This window comes from Furipterus horrens, unplaced genomic scaffold (genome assembly GCF_987537825.1).
Source record: "Furipterus horrens unplaced genomic scaffold, mFurHor1.1.pri manual_scaffold_17, whole genome shotgun sequence".
Lineage (NCBI taxonomy): Eukaryota > Metazoa > Chordata > Mammalia > Chiroptera > Furipteridae > Furipterus > Furipterus horrens.
The window spans coordinates 108553806-108573836 of NW_028327187.1; the positions used below are offsets into that span (position 1 = coordinate 108553806).

At 42.5% G+C, this 20031-nt stretch overlaps 1 protein-coding gene across 4 annotated transcripts in view; it reads right to left on the reverse strand.

Moving 5' to 3' along the window:
* The window catches only part of SH3KBP1 (SH3 domain containing kinase binding protein 1), a 318770-nt gene that overhangs the window by 225732 nt on the left and 73007 nt on the right, over positions 1 to 20031 (reverse strand). The window contains exon 1 of one of the 4 annotated variants that reach the window (XM_090264193.1): positions 12602 to 12750. The exons of the other annotated variants lie outside the window; for them this stretch is intronic. Within the exon in view, the coding sequence (XP_090120319.1) occupies positions 12602 to 12652 (51 nt within the window). The 5' untranslated portion in view covers positions 12653 to 12750. Of the gene's footprint in view, positions 1 to 12601; positions 12751 to 20031 lie in introns of those variants that run through there. 4 annotated transcript variants of the gene reach the window in all.

Sequence of the window (20031 nt, forward strand, 5' to 3'; positions counted from 1 at the left end):
GGGGGTCTTTCCATATTGGCAAAAATTATTCTCATTCTTTTTTTCTGGCTGTAGGAAAAAAATTCGTTGCATTGCAAAAATGTACTACAATTTACTTCTCCCAAGGGGATGGGCATTTTGTTTGTTCTGAATATTTTCCTATTGGAAATCATATCATACTTTATGTTGTGAAGAAAACTAATTTGATTAAAACAAGGTAGCTCAATATACACTGGGACTATTACATAGTTTAACGAGAATATGTTACTATTACCTTGGGCTGGTAGTCTTGCTCCTCTTCTTGGATCTCTAACCCTTCGAGGTCAACCCAAGCTACACTGAGTTCCTCCGCAAAGCCTTTCTTGACCCTCTGGCCCACAGTGAGCACTTCTTTCTTCTTCATTTCTGTACTACACATTCTCATGCAACTTTGTGTGTATTATCATGTATTTTTCAATTGTTTGGTGTGGTGCTGGAGGCTGTAACTATTGCCTGTACTACCTCTGTATCTGCACAGCACCTAGCAGAGTTTTAGCAAAGAGAACATGCTCAATAAACACTAATGGATTAACTGGAATGGGTAAATACTTCCTTTTCTCAGAATTCCTAGGTTTTCTAGACCTGACATGTCCTTCAGAGAAGGGTTCTAGCCAGTTTTGCTCTGCAAATTATTGTAAAATCATAATCAAATTGTGACTCACTGCAAAGAAAAATCCAAATCCAATAAGTTGAGTACTCTTGGCATGCTCTACACTCTGAACAGGAAACATCGTGACATTCAGAAGGTGTCCGACATCTCAATTCACAGGCACAAAATGATATTTAAATAGCATCTATAGTGGTAACACAGCCAACATATAAGAGAAAGCTACAAGTAACATTTGTGTGGGATAGAGAGACACTCTCTTGCAGTTTTATAGGTAAAATATCAGCATAATTCTCAGTCATATTTTAATTTTACTTGGCAATGTAGTTCATTCATTCTATAAGTCTATATTGAGAGTGGCCTTTTTGAAGAGGTGACTTCTGAGGTGAACTCTGCATGAAAAATGGAAGTGGCAGACCAGGCAAGGGGACTTCTCCTGGGAAGCAGTGGGCCACGGGCAGAGGTACTCAGATGGCAAATTGGGTTCCAATATAACTGGTGTTATAAGTTGAATTGTAGCTCCCCAAAAATATGTTCAAGTCCTAACCCCAAGAATCTGTGAATGTGACCTTATTTCAAAATAGGGTCTTTACAGATGATCAAGATAAGATAAGGTCATATGAGTGGGCTCTAACCAATATGACTGATGTCTTTACAAAAAAAAAAAAAAAAAAGAAATTTGGACTTGGAAATGTGGACACAGAGAGAAAGTCACATGAAGATGAGGTCAGAGGCCTGACCGGTGTGGCTCAGTGGGTTGGGAATCATCCCGCAAAGCGAAAGGTCACCAGTTTGATTCCCAGTCAGGGCATAGGCCTAGGTTGCAGGTTTGTCCCCAGTCAGGCTGCATGTGAGGGGCAAACGATCGATGTTTCTCTGTCACATTGATGTCTTTTTCCCTCCCTTCTCATCTCTCTAAAAATAAATAAATTTAGCCCTGGCTGCTGTGGCTCAGTGGATTGAGCACTAGCCTGCAAACCAAAGGGTCGCTGGTGTGATTTGCAGTCAGGGCACACACCTGGGTTGCAGGCCAGGTCCCCAGCTGGAGGCACGCGAGAGGCAACCACACATTGATATTTCTCTCCCTCTCTTCCCCTCTCCCTAAAAATAAATAAAATCTTTAAAATAAATAAATTAAAAATAAAAATAAATGAATTAAAAAAAATTTTTAAATGAAGGCAGAGATCGGGGTGGTGTATCTACAAGCCAGAGCATGCCAGAGATTGCCAGCAAACGCCCCAAAGGTAGGCAAGAGTCTTGGAAGAGATCCCCCCTCCCAGCCCTCAAAGGAACCAACCCTGCCGACACCTCGATCTCAGGCCTCTGGCCTCCAGAACTAACTGGGAGACAGTCCATTTCTGTGGTTTAAGTGGCCCAGTTGGCGGTGCTTTCTGAAGGCAGCCCCGGGAAACTAATACAGTGGATATTACGTACAGTAAGTACTTACATCACACCAAAAGTTGTTTTCAGTCAATTTTAGCAGAATCTTTGTCCTAAATACAATTGTGTCTGGAACCCCAGTATGTTAACAAATTAAAAGAATTAAAAGGATACTCAGAAGAAAATACCTCACTGCTTGCTAAACCCATGAAGTAGCTACCTCCTTGGATCCCAGAAGTCCAGTGTAACCCTGTTTGAAAAGGAAAGTATTAAAAAAAATAAAACCCTTAAATTAGGCTGAAGCCAGAAAACCTGGGTCGGGGAGGGGCCCTGGTTTTTATCATTATTAAATTAGCATTATCCCAGCACCACTTGTGAGTACCTACTATAAGTCAGGTACAATGTCTGCCCCTCGCTTAGAGACTGAAGGGCAGGTGTTGTGGGCCTCTCTTCAGGGATTGGGGAAGCAAAAGCACACTTGTGTTCATTTTCCAGGGCCGCTATAACAAATGGCACAGGCTGGGAGGTTAAACAACTGGCATTTATTTCTCCAGAGTTCTGGAGACCAGAAATCCAACACTAAGGTGTCGGCAGGTTTGGTTTCACTGGAGGCCTCCCTCTCTGGGGCAGGTGGCCACCTTCTCTCTGTGCCCCCACCACAAGGTCCTGGCTCTGTGAGCCCACATACCTGGGGTCTCCCTGCATCCTAATGTCCCCTTACAGGGACACTAGTCAGATTGCATTGAGACCCACCGGGATGGCCTCATTTCAATGTAATTACCTCTTTAAAGGCCCAGTGCCCAAATGCTTCACATTCTCAAGTACTGTGAGTTAGGGTTTCAACATCTGAGTTTGGGGGGGACATAGTGAGACCAGAACAGCCCCTGAAGGAAAAAAAGGCACAGAGCTCACATTCCATCCCAGAGCCATTTGGCTCCAAAGGCCATTTTCCTTGGATCACACACTGCCTGCCTCTAAAAAACAAATCCTCTTTATTTGCTATAAAAGAAAATATATTACTTAAACAATAAGAAAAAGTAAATGAAAGGTCTTTGGTGGGTTTCTTTTTAAGATTCTCTGTTGAGATCCCAGGCCATCCCCCAGGAGCCTCTCAGGAGAGTCGTGTCAGTGGGGCACAGGGTAGGAGCCCTCGAGCCCCTTCTGTCCCTGCAAGGAGCCCCGCCACAGCCAAGCCAAAACAGACTTCAGCTTTCACCTTCCAGGGCAGGACTTCTTGGGCCACCTCCTAGCATTACCTAGAGCACTGGAAAACAGGGTAGACACCAGCAGTTGCCCCAATTTCAGGCTCATTGACATCAGAAGAAGTTTCCTGAGACCAGCGTTCCTCTCTCTATCTCACCCTCGGGGCGTCTCGCTCAGGGCAGCTCACGCCAGGCCGGCTCCCCACATCGTAGCCGAGACTGCAGTGGAGGAACCCTCGCACAGCCCATCAGAAAGCCCCCCTCCCCCACCGACTTGTCACAAAGCACAGGCCCTTCACACTGCCACCCAGGGCTGTGGCAGCTGCTATACCCACCAGGGTTCATGAAACCATCTTCACCCATCAGCCATCCTCCACTGCTTCAAATATCAATAAAAGAGGGCGCCTTGCTGAACCCTTCCCCAGGCAGGAAAGCAACACAGTGAAGAGACAACAGCGACCTTAATGAGCACCATTCTGGGGGCCAGCAATGGTGGGGGTTGTTGTCCAGTGACGCTTCTCCTTTACCAAGCACAGGAACCCCATAAAATAAGGAGAATTCTAAAGGGAGCAGCCAATCAAAATACATACATGCCAAACGCCATGCTAGGGTAATGAGGACTACAAACCAAGTGTCGGTTCACATTTCGTTAGGGAGACAGACCTCGTCAAAAATAGCATAATAAAAGAATAAAAGGACCATCATGCAGTAATGACCATAAGTATCCTTTTTTAAAAAAGGCACAGTGCAAAAGAATCAACATGGAGAGAAGAGAAAATGAGGAATGGAAAAATATGAGGAAAAGAGTTTATGGAAGAGGTAAGAGGGGTAAAAATGGAGACACAATGACTATACCATGTTATAATTATAGTTATTATATTATACCTTTATATGTTACAATTTGTGCATTGTACCAAATGCCAAATGACATACTCCTCTAACTCAGGGAGCCACTGAGAAGTAAATATTGCAGTAATGAAGGTCCATTTCTAACCACCTCAACTCTCAGTGAGACACATGATCAAATATCACCACAAAGTTGTCTACCTGGGTACAGGCACACCTTGTTTTATTGTACTTCACTTTTTTTGTGCTTCCCAGGTGTTACATGTTTTTCTTTCTTTACAAATTGAAGGCAAGACTCTCCACCAGCAAAAACATTATGACTCACTTTATTGCGATACTAACTTCACTGTGGTGGTCTGAAACTGAGCCCGCCATCCTTCTGAGGTATGTGTGCATTGTCTCCCAACGTGACACATGTATACACTTCTTATTCCAGGGTTGAAAAAAGGAAAATCTAACTTCAGACCAATCCCAGGAGAAAACCAGGAAGTATATATCCGCCCCCAGTACCACCCCCAAAGTCAAAAACCAATGCCTACGACAGTCACTAGAGAGACCCTGGTCTCCTTCTAACCAATTGTGGCCCTTCTCATAGGAGAGGTTCAACGTTTGTGTTCCCAGTTTATTAATCCGTAGTTTATGTCAGGGAGGAAAAAAATGCCTGATGGAAACAAGTCAACCTATATACTGTTGGTGGAAGGGCAATTTTCCAATATCTATGAAAAGTATAAGGACACAGACTCTTAACCCAACAACTCCACTGCTAGGCATTTATCCTACTGATAGACTCACATAAAATAGGGTACTCTGTTGCAAGAGAAAAAGAAAAGCTTGAAACAACCCCAAATAGGGCACCAATTAAACAGAATAAAGTGCAGACATAGAAAGACGCAGTAACTAAAAAAAAAAAAAAAAAAAAGGCTAGTTGGATCAGACCTTGCATATTGTTGTCTAGTTGGTGGGCTTTTTAAAATTTCTGTGTATTTTAAATGTTTATATATATATGCACAGAAAATTTCTAGAGAATGAAAAAAAACAAGGGGAGTGTAAACTAGGGAAATTTATTTAACCTCTATTGTACTATTTGAATGTTCTTACCATGAGTTTATCATTTTAAACACATATAAGAAAAATCCATGAGCAATGAGAATTCATAAGAACATAGCCCTAAATTTCTCTCAACAGTGAACAGAATTTTAAAGGAAGATTCAATGAACTTTCCCAGGCTGTAATTTCTACTCAGAAAACAGCCCGATACACTTAAGAGTGGTTTTCATGAACAAGGCATAAAACCTAAGTGGTTTCTTATTAGTCATCATTTAATCAGAAAACCAAAGAATTTTCCACACCCCATTCTACAAGCCTAGTGCATAATCAAATTTTTATCAATGAATTTCCATAATTTTAAGGCACAAAATATATATCATAATCAAAATACAATCCAGTACATTATGAATTAGATATCTTGTTCAACTGATGCTAAAATTTCTATAAGGGAAAAAATCTTTGAAGGGCTTAAAGTGAACACACAGATCTGCATCATAGTTTTTCATGTAACAGCAAACACAAAATTGGAAACCAAACAAATGTACACAACAGGAGACTGAGGGGATAAATTACGCCATAGTCATACAATGAACTACTATGCAGTTAAAAACTTTAGCTCTGTATCACAGATACAAAAAGATATTTGTGGCATGTTTAAGCTAAAACTATAAACCTGATTATAATAGCATTTGTGACATGGCCTTCTTTCAAAAATGATATACACATTTATACGTGTGTGATGGCAAAGGTTAAAATGAGATACAGAAGAATGTGAACCATACTTATCTCTGGGCAGTAGGATTACAGGAGACTCACATGTCTCAGCTGATCTCTTTATTCTAATTTTTCTATAGAAAACATTTTTGTGTGATTTTTAACTTTAAAAAAAAAGCTCGCCATCTTATCCTTCCTTGGGAGACCCAGTGCTCTTCCATGGAAGTGAATTCAACATGAAATGTGTTGCTTGTCCTCTTTTTCCACCCCGTTGTGGGTCTTTTGATAGTTTTTCTGATGCTTTAGAAACTACACAGAGTGAAAAATGGCAACATTTTCAAGGCTGTCTTTTTTTTGTTCTTTTAAATGCTGCTATTCTATTTAGGCCAGTGGTCCCTAACTAGGGACAACTGTGTCCCAGAGGACATGTGATATATCTGGAAACAAGTTGGGGAGGATGGAGGTATGTGCTACTGGCATCTAGTGAGTAGATGCCAAGGATGCTACTAAACATTCCACAGTGCATAGAACAGTCCCCACAACAGACTTGGCCCAAAATGTCAATGGTGCAAGGTTGAGGAACCCTGTGTTCAGATAATGAGTATTCAGAAGACTTCCTAATCCTCCATGCACAGCACCCTCAAATAGCTGTGTGAGAAAAACTGGCTGAGAGGCATCTCTGCTTTAATGGGAAATGTACTAATGATAAAAGCAAAGTATCTGAGCTGAGTCCTGGGTCAGCAGCTTTTCTGGATGTAAAATCTCGGGCAGGGGACCACATCATCCTGCCGATCTCCACTCTCCTTTGAAAAATGCAGATACAACCACCCACCTCACAGGGTGGACAGAAGCTTCAATACAATAATGTAGGAGGAAGGGTCTTGGAAAATATAAAGCATCACACATATGCGAATGGTATTATTGCTCTGGGCCATGTAGGGTTTCAATGGGTCTTTGCTCAGCACACTCAGCTGCCCTGAGTTCCACATCACAGCAGTGATTTTTACTAAATACTGAGGCTGAAAAACATCAAGAGTGCTGTTTTTGTACTACATGTTCTTTGGCCTAAAGTCGTGGGACAGCGGAACTTAGCAGTCAAATGACAAGATCTGAATTGAGCCTCCTAGGAAAGAATGCCAGCGCTACCTCTCACTGGCAGGTGACCAAGCCAAGTAAAGTGATTTCTCTGTGCCCCAGTATCCTCATCTGTTCATTCAAACCACAACATTTCAGAGTGAAAATAATTTATCATCTGAACCTGGACATTTCGGAGTGAAAGGGGGTGCTATCGATGTCAACGCCAGGACAACGGGCACATACCAGAAGAGTCCCCTGGCAAACAGGGAGCTGAGGTTTTTCCCTTCTCCTTCCATTCATTCAGCTAGTACTTAGAGCACTGTCATGATGCCAGCACAAAGAAAGGAACAGGAAGTCAGATGCATGTACCCTGTCCCCAGCGGGTGCCTCCTCTTGTTCCACAGTGTGTCTTTTACAGTCCCAGGACTTTTCTTACACATATACAGTCGTGTCACATACAGAATTAAACACAAATCCACAGTGAGCACTGTAGTTCAAGAACACCAGGAAACACACGAAACGTGCAGGAGTGCCATCTCTTTCACAAAAACCAGCAATGAATAAGAGCTTATCTAATCAGCGAAGACAAAAGAATTTATTATTATCGCAAAGCCATTGATTCCAAGAAGCCAGTGCAGTTTGGCTAAAAGTTAGCCACCAATGTGTCTCACAAAAGGCATTAATTAATAAAACTTTGTAAGAGCACATGATGTTCAAAGCACATTCAAATATTCACTCCCTTTCATTAGTGTGCACATCCCATTACAACGTATCGTGTACAGTGTGTCCACCTACACAGCCTTACAGAATATATACATTATGAAAGCAAAGTTCCTCTAGCTTGCTCTTGTAATCAGATGCATTTATGTCTTTTGCCAAGAAATAAGCACTTTGATTCAGTATGCGAAAACAATTTTCTCTAGAAGTCAATACTCACCAGGAGAAGTAGATGTCCCTTATTTTAAACAAAAGTTCATTGATTTCTAGGAGCTTGGGACTCTACTCACAAGTTGCCTTCCCTCCTTCCCACCCACCCTCGTTTCAGTAAAACTGGTCTCAATTACGTATTATCACTCAAATGTTTCCATACAGAGCTGCAGGGTCTTGTCCTTTCCTCCTCCTCCTTGGTCTCATTCAGCACCTTCTCAGTCAGCCTCTTTTGGTACCCATTTTTGATCACCCTTAGGGAAGCCTTGATCCATTCCTTCAGTGGTTGTTAGATCGCAAACACCAGTCAGGCCCCATCACTGGTAACGCAAGATACGGACCTCTACACAGAGAGATTCTATTGTGTAAGCTGTACGTGCATAATTCAGAACAAATCGAGGGTATACCAGTTTCTGTTGTGCCCCATGACTGTCTTGATTCAAAGAAATTTAAATTAATGGTGTGTTTTGATCTGGTTCTGGTCACACAGATACGCTGCTCACTTTGTAAAAATTCAACAAGCTGTATACTTATGTGCATTTATATATGCATGTTATATTTCTATACACATTATTTTTATTGATTGATTGATTTTTAGAAAGAAAGAGTGAGAAAAATATCAATTTGTTGTTCCACTTATTTATGTATTCATTGGCTGCTTCTTGTATGTGCCCTGACCAGGAATCAAACCCACAACCCTGACATAAGGAGATGACACTCTAACCAACTAAACTACCTGGCCAGGGCTCTATAAACATTTTTAAAAGTAGCTTACATCACATAAACTTCTATGAAAAGAAATAGGCATATGTTACATACCACCTACACTAGTGTTTTTCAAACTGTTTTCTAACTATGGGTTGCCACCAACTACTGGACCACACAATCAATTTAGAAGGTCCTTACCAGTAACTGAAACTACTATGGCAAGGACACTTCCCTGGAGAGGTATCCTCTTCACACACTTTTAAGTGCACAATACAGTATTGTTAACTACAGACACAATGTTGTCCAGCAGATCTCTGGAACGTATTAATCTTGCATAACAGAAACCTTATATCAGTTGAACAGCAACCCCCCATTTTCCCCAACCCCAACCCCTGACAACCAACATATAGTAACATCCTGAATGTCCACTGATGGAAAAATGAATTCAAAAACTGTGGCATATACATAGAATGGAATATTATTTAGCCTTTAAAAATAAGGGGAGCCTGCTATATGCTGATCAGCATTTTTTAAACGGCATGGAGAACATCAGAGTACATCACACACAGTGAAGGCAATTACTATTTCAGGAAACTTATTGTAGTTACACATATATGTGGATATATGTAAATGTGGACTAAGTTACCAGTTTGAGGTTTGCTTTTTTGTTTGTTTCTTTGTTTATTTGGTTTGGTTTGGTTTAATGTAGGATATGGTCAAAATAACCTGATGAATACTGAGTACACTAACAAATAATACATGGATTTGGAACCCAGGGAGACCTAAGCTCTTTGAGCCTCCATTCCACCATCTCTAAAATGGGGTCATATTATTTAGTCCCCAGAGTTGGTATCCATGAGCCATCAAACCACCCACCGTTTACATGGTGCCCTGAGCCAGGCTCTTTACCTGAAGGATGTTTAAAGGAAACATACAAAGAGGGGCAGTGCCAAGACTGAGCCCCCATCATGTGACCTCTTCGGGCCTCCAGAGAACAAACCACTAATATCTGAGAGCAGCAGGGCAGGGGCAAGCTATTGCCTAGCACACAGGGTGATAAATCATCTGGCTTTGCGTTGTAACCAGCGGGAAAACCACTTTCCAAGATAAGAGGGTTTTCCCATTATTCTTGGCAGGAGGTGGGAAAAGGCAGGAGAGAAAGAAGGCCTTGGTAAAGAAATGCGCATTTGTGTTAAGCAAACCACTTTGAAGACAGGTGGTTTTCATTTTGAGAAAATAATACCGAGAAGAGTTAGAGGGTTACTCTGCATACCAGCTATGGGCTTGCCAGGAGAGGGAAACAGGGCCCTGGGGTATTGAGGGCTCCCATAAGTGCTGGGGCAATGGCGAAGGAAGGTCGGGCCGGGAGGCAACAGCACAGAAAAGATGGAACGGTCTTTATTAGCTTGCAGTCACAAACTTAAGTCATTCATTGTATTCGTCATCCAAAGCCTCTATTCATTCAACAAACGTTTGCTGAGCATCTACTATGTGCCTAGAACTAGGAATACAGTGGAATAAGACAGGTAAGGTCTCTGCCCAGACTGGGGTACAAATTCTAGTGGGAGAGACAGCAAGTGCCAAGTAAATCAATGAGGAACAAGGAATTTACAGACTGTGATATAAGTGCTCTGCAAGAAATAGATATGGTGGTATAACAGGAAGGGAGAAAGGAAACTTAAAATGGAGGAAGTCCCTTGAGATAAGATGGCTCAGGAGGGCTTCTCCCAGTAACACCTGCAAGCAGAGCAACCCAGACAAGCAAGAGCCAAAGTAAGGGTGTTTTCAGCCCTGGCTGGGTGCCTCAGTTGGTTGAAGCATTGTTCCATATGCCAAAGGGTTGAGGGTTCGATTCTCAACCAGGGCACATACAGGAGGCAACTGATCCATGTTTCTCTCTCTCTTTCTCCCCTCCCCTCTCTCTTTCTCTCCCTTCTTCTCTCTCTCTCTCTCCCTTTCTCTCTAAAATTAATAAAAACATATCCTCAGGTAAGGATTAAATTTTTAAAAAAACATGATATATCTTTTCAAAAAAGAAAGAAAGAAAAAAGCAGAGAAAGAGAGAAAGAAAGAGTATTCCCGGGAGGGGACACTTCAAATGCCTGGCCCCAGGGGCAGGAGCTGGGACAGCCAGGACACCGGTGTGGTGAAAGGTAGTGGCCAAATGGGATATGACCTTGATGAGGCTGGAAAGGCAGGCAAGTCCCTGACCATACAAGGCGCAGCCAGCCATGGGAAACAAAGCAGACTTGAACAGAGGGCTACTGAAGTTGGTACACTGTAATACACGATTCTGATGTCGGTTACCATAAAAGGTACTCTTAAATCATTGCACACACAACACACTGTGCAGATGATACAGTGTCTCCAAAAATCAGTGATAAAAATTAGCGCTGTGTTCGAGCTCATGGATGCATTTATCAAGGACTCTTGCTAACCAGAGGCAAACAATTTTAGCTTAACTATGAGAGGAACTATGAGGACAAGGAATACAATGGGGGGCAAAGGGTGGGAGAACATGTGACTGACAAGGGAACACTGTTATTAGCAATTAACTCACAGCAAATATAAAGCTCAGAGTACAGCTAATGAACAAGACAGGCTCTAGAAAGTCCCCTAAACAAACAAACACATATAATGGTGGAGAGGTCATTGGAAAATTGATCGATTGCAGTTGCCTTAATCCACAAACACGTTAACTAAAACAACCGGATGGAAAGTCACCATGACAGTGCCCTTTGCTTCCTTCTGAATCAGAAATCAGAGAGCTGCTGAGCACTATTCTTCAAGGTTTACCTTTACTTTTTCTTCGCCCTTGCCCCAGATGAATATATGTATCCATAGCTTGGAAACTCAATGCTGAACTGGAAATGACTCTTCTGAATTATCACTCTCCCTCTAGGACTCATACTATGGCCTCATGACTTGAGTCCGCAGTTCCCATGATCTTTGATACAGATGTATCGTCGAGACATAAGCCTAACCCACTCACACCTTCTCCCTGGGACCTCCTTATTCTAGGCTGTCACATGGCCATGATGAAAAGGGCAACCTGGGGCTGTGGACTTGAGCAAGGCCAACTGGCCAACCTCAAGATCAAACCTACGACACCAACCAAGAGAACTTGGTGGCCACAAAGGCCACCTTGAAACAAGCCGGGGTCAACAAGTTGGGTGCCACTTCACAGACTGCAGCACACTGCCTGCATGGATGGTATAATACCCCATGAAGAAAGGAGAAGGGGTAAGGAGGGCCAAAAGGGATCGCTCAGCTAGAGATTACCAAGTGCCAGGCGCTCTCACATTCATTACTTCAAATAGTCCAGTGATCCCACAGAGTGCAGTGATTATGATTTTCAGATGAGATAAATAAGACTAGGAGAGATTTTTATTAGTAGCCCAAGGCTACAGTTAGCTGCGTGACCATGGGAGTCTTGCCCACCACCTAGGATCTAGCAACAGGACAGTGCTTTGAGCCGGCTCATCTGACTTTCCATCACCTTCCTTCTCATTCTAATCCACCCCCACCCACCCCCGCCCGCCCGTATTCCTTCCCACCGCAGGAAAGCTGAATTCCACACATGGCTTCATCTCAGACTTGCAAATCACAAATTGGCCAGCTGCCTCAGAAATGTTACCTGCTCCCAAGCCTTGATCAGGACACTTCACTGATTACAGGGCCAATGGCAGGGTGGGAGGTGGGGAGGTGACTGAAACCGTGTTCGGTTTCCCCTGGAAAAAACTAATCGATAGTGGTCAGGAGAAGGAAAGAGCCGTCACACCAGATTGATAAGGCTGTTCAAAATCTTTATAGATGCCACTACAAAAGGGACTGGGCCAAAAGCCACCTCTGACACAGAGGAGGACCTGGGGAAAGAAATTCCTTCCACCACAAACAAGAAAACTGAGACCCGAGTCCAAGTGGAAAACGCTGTTGCTCACCATCTGGGAAGGACTGAGCCGCGACCAAATTTCCCACCACACCTCCCTCCTGGCCTACGAAGTAGTCAGGCAACAGGCTACAAAAGATGCAGACATAATAACAATCCAAACAGATGTACATATGGCCTACTTACAATCTCAGACGCATCTACAGTACTCGGGGCTTTGGCTGCAGAAAGCTCCATTCTGTGGGGTAGGAAACGGTGATTTGGGGCTGACTGCGTCTGAACTCCGGGCAGGAGTGCCGTCCGTGCTCGCTGAGAACTCCAAGTCCCTCTGATTCACTTGGCAGCTGAATTATTCTAAGCATCCTGTCCCGTACCCAGCCCGCCTTGCCCCTCCCACTGCACATTCACACTGGGTGGTTTTTTTTTTTTTTTTAATTCTCTGCACTTAATTCTGTCACAACTCAAGTGAAACTCATTTTTCAAAATTAATCCACTCTCTCACACTTGAGAGTGTGAAACCTTTATGACCTAGGAGCAGAAAGAGGAAGAAGAGAGCCACCTAATTAGGAAGTTGTAACTAACACTGGAGAGAAGGGAGTTGGAGAACAGCAAAGTCTGCAGTAACAGCAAAATGGAGATTATTCGAGACAGCTGAAACACTCCACCCAGCCTCCAGGAGGGGACATGCACGGGAAACAAAGGGCATATGGTGTTTGCTTTCTTCAACATCCGTTCTCACCATTAAGAGCTGCACCAGCAAATGCTCATTATGGACCTTAGGACAGACCCCACTCCACAACAGACTTGAAAACACAGCTCACAATCAAATAAGTTACTTTGCAAAGCACAGGCATATCTTCATTTTTTTTACTACATATAAAGCAAAATTTAATAAAGTCCAAATAAGTGGCAGAATGTCTATTTGCTTTCATGAAGCATTAATTGTACTTGAAAGAAAGTCAATTTCTATTCATTTCAAGTTCATATAGTAACTTGAATACTGATATAGTCAGGAAAGGCTTGTTTTTCTCAAGGAGCGGTACCAAAGGCCTAACCTAATAACTAGATAAGATTTTATATTATTTACTACTGGTCATTTATGTAAACATTTCTGTCCAAAAACAAACAGGTTTTTCTAATGTCACTTAAATCATTCATCTTCCCATGTTAATGTTAACACCATTCGCACTAATGCCCACAGTACTAAAACTTCCAAAGGTCAACTTCAGTGCCCTCTCTGACCAAGCTATAAGAAATTTCTTAATTGGGAAGCTCTGAACAGATGATACTTTTCACTGTAACATAAAGCCAGGGTCAGCTTCAAAAATGCTCACGTACTACTTTATTACTCACAAGCCCACCCAGCAGAACCCAGTATTGGTCACAGATGCCCACCCATCCACCATAGGGCCCATTCTCAGGCCCAGAGAGGCAGTCTAATTAATTCCAAGCCAATCATTGGCTGAGGGCTGGCAACAGGAATTAAGCTCACCCAACCAGACAGACTGCAGGAAAGGACTCCTCCTACATACCAGCTGTGAACAAGGAATCAGTGGTCTGCCAGTGGATGCCATCCTACAACCTCGTGACAACCACAGAGACACCAACCCTTGGGCGAAGCTACTGCCAGAAGGACGCAGTGGGGCAGATATGGCAAGAATACAGGTCTCTGATGTCACCTTGAGCAGCTGATCACACTGCCCTCAGGGTCCGCCCTGTCTGTAGCCTCCCAATTATGTGTGATAACAATCATCCCTGTTTAAACCACTCCCAGCCAGGTTTGTGTTCTGTGCAACCTAAAGCACTGCTGACCAGAATGAGCTGAGGAGTAGCTGGAAGGCCAAGGGCAAGAGTTTATAATTTGGCAAAGATACTCCTTAAAGTAAATAGTACATCCAGAAAACATTTCCCTTAATGTTAAAGAAAAAGGAGAAATTACAAAGATGAATGGCTGCTGAGAGCTGGGCGTGGAAGTGGGCAGTGATGCAAATGGGCATAAGGTTTCTTTTGGGGTGATGGACATGTTTGAAAATTAGATTGTGGTGATGGTTACACAACTCTGTAAATATATGGAAGACCACTGAATGGGATCATTCAAATGGGTGAGTCTTATGGTATGCAAATTAGATCTCAATAAAGCTGGTTTTTAAAAAGCTACAAGGCAGCAGACGATCATTCAGGGAAAGTCACCTGGTTGAAGGAACTTTTTCTCCAACCCCATCTGATGGCAGCACGCCTCTGCTAAAATCCTTTCTCCAACTCTTCCCGATTACCTCTAGAGTCCCGAGTTCCTTACAAAGGCACACAAGGTCCCTGTTAACCCCCAGCCTCACTTCTCCCACTGTCTGGGCAAAGCTTACTTCCAGATACCCATCAAACCATTTCCCCCTCTAGGCCTCTGCTCATACTACATCCCCATCCTGGGTCACTGGCCATCCTTGTCACTAGAGCTATTCCTTCCTACCCTGTGGCAGGCTCTTAGGTTCTCTCCCTTTGGGCCCCCTTAGTATACTGCGTATGTACCACAATGGGTTGGAATTCTGTCTCTCCCGTGAGGCTATACATCAGGGCCTGGAGCAGCATTCCAGACCTGATAGAACTGGTCTTATCATTGTCTCTTTCGGGAAGGACACCAGCTTCTTCTGTAGGTCACTTGCGTCACTGAGGTTGGGAATGGGAGAGCTGGAGGCAGGTTCCAAGTGTTCTTTCTCACCCACACCCACTTTCCTACAGAGACTTCAGGCTTAGCAAGGGTCACAGATGCCCACACCGTGTATTAAATGGAACCGTGGAAGAAATCCCTCATCTCTGACCTTCTGCTTCTCTGCTCAAACTCTCTCTGGTGCAGAAGGTAATGGCGACAAAGCACAATGTGTCCCTCACTGTATAAGCTTCAAAAAAGGGAGAGAGAGAACATCCAACCCTTTTTTCTTCTGATTATGGGGTGTCCCTTACTTTTTTAACCCTTAGGCAAGGTAAGGAGCAGAGGTACAGAATGTCACAAATGCAACAAGAATGGGAAACATCTGGTTTTGAAAAAAGACTAGACATTAAAAACAGGACACAATACATTAAAGAAAGCTGACAAAATTTGTCTCCACCTGGTATATTAGCTTTCTGCAAGACCTCAGGGGGGAAGATTAATAGTAAGATTTAAGAAATATTTAAAAGCCAGTTGCAAGAGTCTGTGAAAGAAAGAAAAAGAAAGAAAGGAAGGAAGGAAGGAAGGAGGGAGGGAGGGAGGGAGGGAGGGAGAGAGAAAGAGAAAGAAAGAGAGAAAGAGAGAAAGAGAAAGATAGAAAGAAAGAAAGAAAGAAAGAAAGAAAGGAAGAAAGAAAGAAAGAAAGAAAGAAAGAAAGAAAGAAAGAAAGAAAGAAAGAAAGAAAGAAAGAAAGAAAAAGAAAGAAAAAGAAAGAAAGAAAGAAAGAAAGAAAGAAAGAAAGAAAGAAAGAAAGAAAGAAGAAAAGAAAGAAAAGAAAGGAGGGAGGGAGGGAGGGAGGGAAGGGAGGAAGGGAGGGAGGGAGGATTTTACTGGGAAAGGAGAGCCACACAATTCAAGCTTCATTCCAACAAAGGCATCAGCAAGCCCTATCTTTCTAGCTTGTCCTGGCCCTCCCAACACCAACAGAAATGAATCCCCAAAGCCAGGAGCATAGGAAAGAGCTGACACTTCCAATGTGCAAGATGGTAATTTCAACTCCTACCTCATAATCATGACTCCTCTTTTCCATATTTGGGCCCCAGCTTTCCTGGACGCACTCTGGGAGCCTTCACAGACATTATCTAATGCTAAGCAGGTCCGCAAACTAACCATTAAGTACTCTTTTTCTCCATGCTCTCTGATTTAAGCTGGTCTGGAAGCAACCATAAAGAACTGGTCAGTGCCCTTTGGAGGGGGGGTGGCTAAGATTTCTCATGTAGTTTGGGTCAAACAGGAAGCTCTTACAGTATCAGAAAGTTTGCCTTTAAACATCTTGATCTGATCCCTACAGTCAAGTGTTCAAAACTGGCAATACCCCCCTTCACCACCACCACCCCTCAAAAAAAAAACAAAGCTGGTAAATTTATTATCAAGCCACTTGTCTGGTCTCAGCTGTAGTAATTCTAATCCCATTCCTTTGGGAATCCCCCCAGGTGACTCATGTGATCAGGGCTGGGTCAAAAAGGGTCAGCTACCTACACTCTTGCTACTAAAAGTAACATCACCTGGAGGCCTCTGGGAACTGCAGAATGGAAGCCTCCCCACATCTATCTGCTCCAGCCCTGACTACCTAATCCTAATCTGCATTTTCACATAATTCCCTGGGGAGCCTATGGCACATTAGGCTCTGTCATTATCTGGCTTCGGAATCTCCTAGGTTGTGTTTTGTTTGTTTCCCCTTCACAAGTGGGAGAAGGAGCAGTGGGAGGTCACTCAGAATCCACATTCCAAACTTTTCAGGATCTTCCTGATAAACCGCAGGGCCAAATCCTGCTCCCTCCCCTCCTCACCCTCCCAGAAACTATGAGTAGTCAGGTTAAATATAAAAGGAGTCAAAAAGTAGAGACAGCCTGCTTTTTCAATTTAAGCAATATATTTTTCCATCTGTGCTGGCAGCACTGACACTTGCATTACTGCGCATGTTTCAAGTTAACCCTACATCATCAAAGCAGTAGAACCTGCAACATCTTTTACTATTAAAGAGCTTTACGTGCAACCCAAATATGCCAGGACAAATAATTCTTGGAACTTACGGAGAACTACTAATTGCATCCATTCCTAAAAATCAATATACTTCAAGAAACTTTTTAAAATGCATATGTTTGTTTCCCTTTTTCAAAGGGCATTATAAGGCATTCACAGGAAGTCGTGGTTCCAAATGAACGTGGCTGCATATTAAAAGACAGTCTCCCAGTAGCCTAACACCCAGCTCAGCCAAGATTCCCAGCAGGTTCTCAGAAACTAACAGATTGGGGTATTCCCTCATGCTAATTAGTTTGTTTTGCTGTTTTTGTTTCACTCCGATTGTTTCAATGTAGCCAAGACCACCCAGATAATCCTGTAGCACAGGACAATTAGGAGTGACAGAGCTGGACTTTGAGGCTAAACCACCCACAGGCTCAAACCCGGCTCCGGCACTGGTGAACTGTGCTCCCCTGGCCAAGTTGCTTAATACTGTACCTCTGGTCCGTGGCAAGTGCTACATAGAAGTTTGCTGTTTTTCTCCCCCAATATGTGGCACCACAAATGGTACAGATAACAGGACAATGCAGACGCTAGGTGCTCAATTATTACTACTGGTTAGAGAGCACTCCACCCAGATTGCATTTCCTTCCATGAATGTTTCATTACCAAACACCAGCAACCTTTTGGTGTGTCAAGAGAGGTGCTTGCAGGAAAGTATTTTACTTTCCTCTAAAGGCAAAAGAAAACAAAAACAAAAACACCCAGAAACCAATGGATATAAAATCCCTACCTCTTCATCCAATGTAAGGTTCAAAGCTCTCCCTCTCCAATCTTGTACTTAATATGGTTTATTTGTTATTGTTTTCTTATTCTCAAAAAGTATTATTATAGAAACTATGAAAAAGTATTTAAAAGCAGGTGAAATATACAGTCTGCAAAAAGAGTCAACTGAAAGCAATTATAGAAGTTACTGAAATCAAAAATTCTGATTTCCAGAATATTCTCAGTTGACAAGTACCAGACAATATGGCTTCCACAGTATTAATACTGTATAGTAACATATGTAGTAGTAAGACAGCAGAGGGAATTGGGAAAATGAAACTATTTTAACTACTCATTTTCATCTGTTTTAAAGCATGTATGACAAGTGAACAAATGATATATTGTTCAACATGTACTTATGAAATCCATTTCCCTAGGCAGTTTCACTAGCTAACGCTTTAACATAAACTGAGTTACCATAAGAACGAAACAACTACGTTCATTTTCTTCACCAGAGGCTACACTTTCTAAGAATATCTGTCCATCCAGTTAGTTCTTACAACACAATTATGCAAAGTCAGTCTACTGGGGTTCAAATACCAAGGCTGACCTTTAACAGACTGGCAATCTCCATGAAGTCAGGTAACATCTCTGAGCATCAGTTTTCCCATCTGTGATACAGGAATAATCACTACAATAGTCCATGCTCATTTGTTGTCCTTTAAACTGATACCCAGCCATCATTATTAATATTCACAGAAGTAAAGGTTACTAATGACCACACTCTCAGTCAGCAAGTGTTGGATTCCAGGCTGCAATATAGCATGCGACACCGAGGAACCTAACATATATAAATGAAAGTAACAGCAGCTTGGTAGGACCCATCTCATGGAAAAAATGTTCCCGTTTTACTTCACTAAGTCACTATCTTAGATAATAGCAAATAAACTACTACATGCTATGAAAAACTGAATCATTAATGACTCCAAAACTTCAGAGTAATCTTAAGGATTATATATTAAATTCAATTAAAGCAGCTGAATATTTAACATAATCCTTCTCTATATTTAAGACCATTCCAGCCACTCTGGGGAAAAAGGGGTAGATGTGAATAACCTACCAATTCATGCCATCAGGACAGACACGGCAATGGGGTACAGGGATGAAAGAAACCTGAGTGGCCATACAGTCTGGGAATGGCAAATGCACACCACAGGCCAAGGATGGCTCTATGGTAAGTTCATTAGCAGGAAGAGTCCCTTGTTATTATTTTTATGTTCTAATATTCATTTGTACATTCCAATTGAAAGGAAAAAATTCATTTGGCTTTCATCATAATGAATGGAGACAGGCCTAAGTTTGTCTATAGCGGAACTAAAACAGGATGGCTCTACCTATGATGATTCTATAGCTTTAATGACCCTGTGTGGCTCTGTGAGATGCATCCCAGGGAGAACTACAATCAGGGTGACCAGTTAGATAGCTAGTAACATACTTCCCCCTGCCTGAGAATCACTGCTTGTCAATTGTGCTGTGATGTTATAAGGGCTATTTACAAATCAGCTACGCCCCTGCGTTACAGCAGGCCTAAAATTAGATTTCATATTCAGCTCGAGGGCAGGAGAATGTGTGCATCTTAAAGTTGGCAGCACTCTTGACTTGACTGTCACCTTAAAACACTGTTAATGGAACCCATTCAAATTCAAGTTTTAAAATAAAAGGGTGAGTTAAATTGAATAAAAAATATCAGAGACTAAAAAAGAAGTAAGGTATATGGATCTTTAACCACCACTGACAGGAGAAGCTTGCACTATAATTGCATGGATTATATGTACCAAAGAGATCATCTGTCATGTGACACTGAACCAAATAACAGAGTGTTCCCTGAAAAAAATATCAATAAGTGCAAAGAAGCAATTTTTCAACATTTGAAGCCACATAACCCTGACGTACTCCATATTCAACTGTATTTCCAAGTTCCTATCTCGTGCCACCAGAGCCTAATGCCATAATTACTCATTTAATGCAGTCATAGCTGAAACTACTTTCATATGGCAGATGTACTTTTTTATAGTCAGACTGGCAATTATTCCAGCTTCAGGATTTGGAGACACAAGGGGATGGGTGGAGTGGGCAAAGGCGGGGTGGGGGGTGTGGGGTAGGGCATCTGTAATAGTATCAACAATAA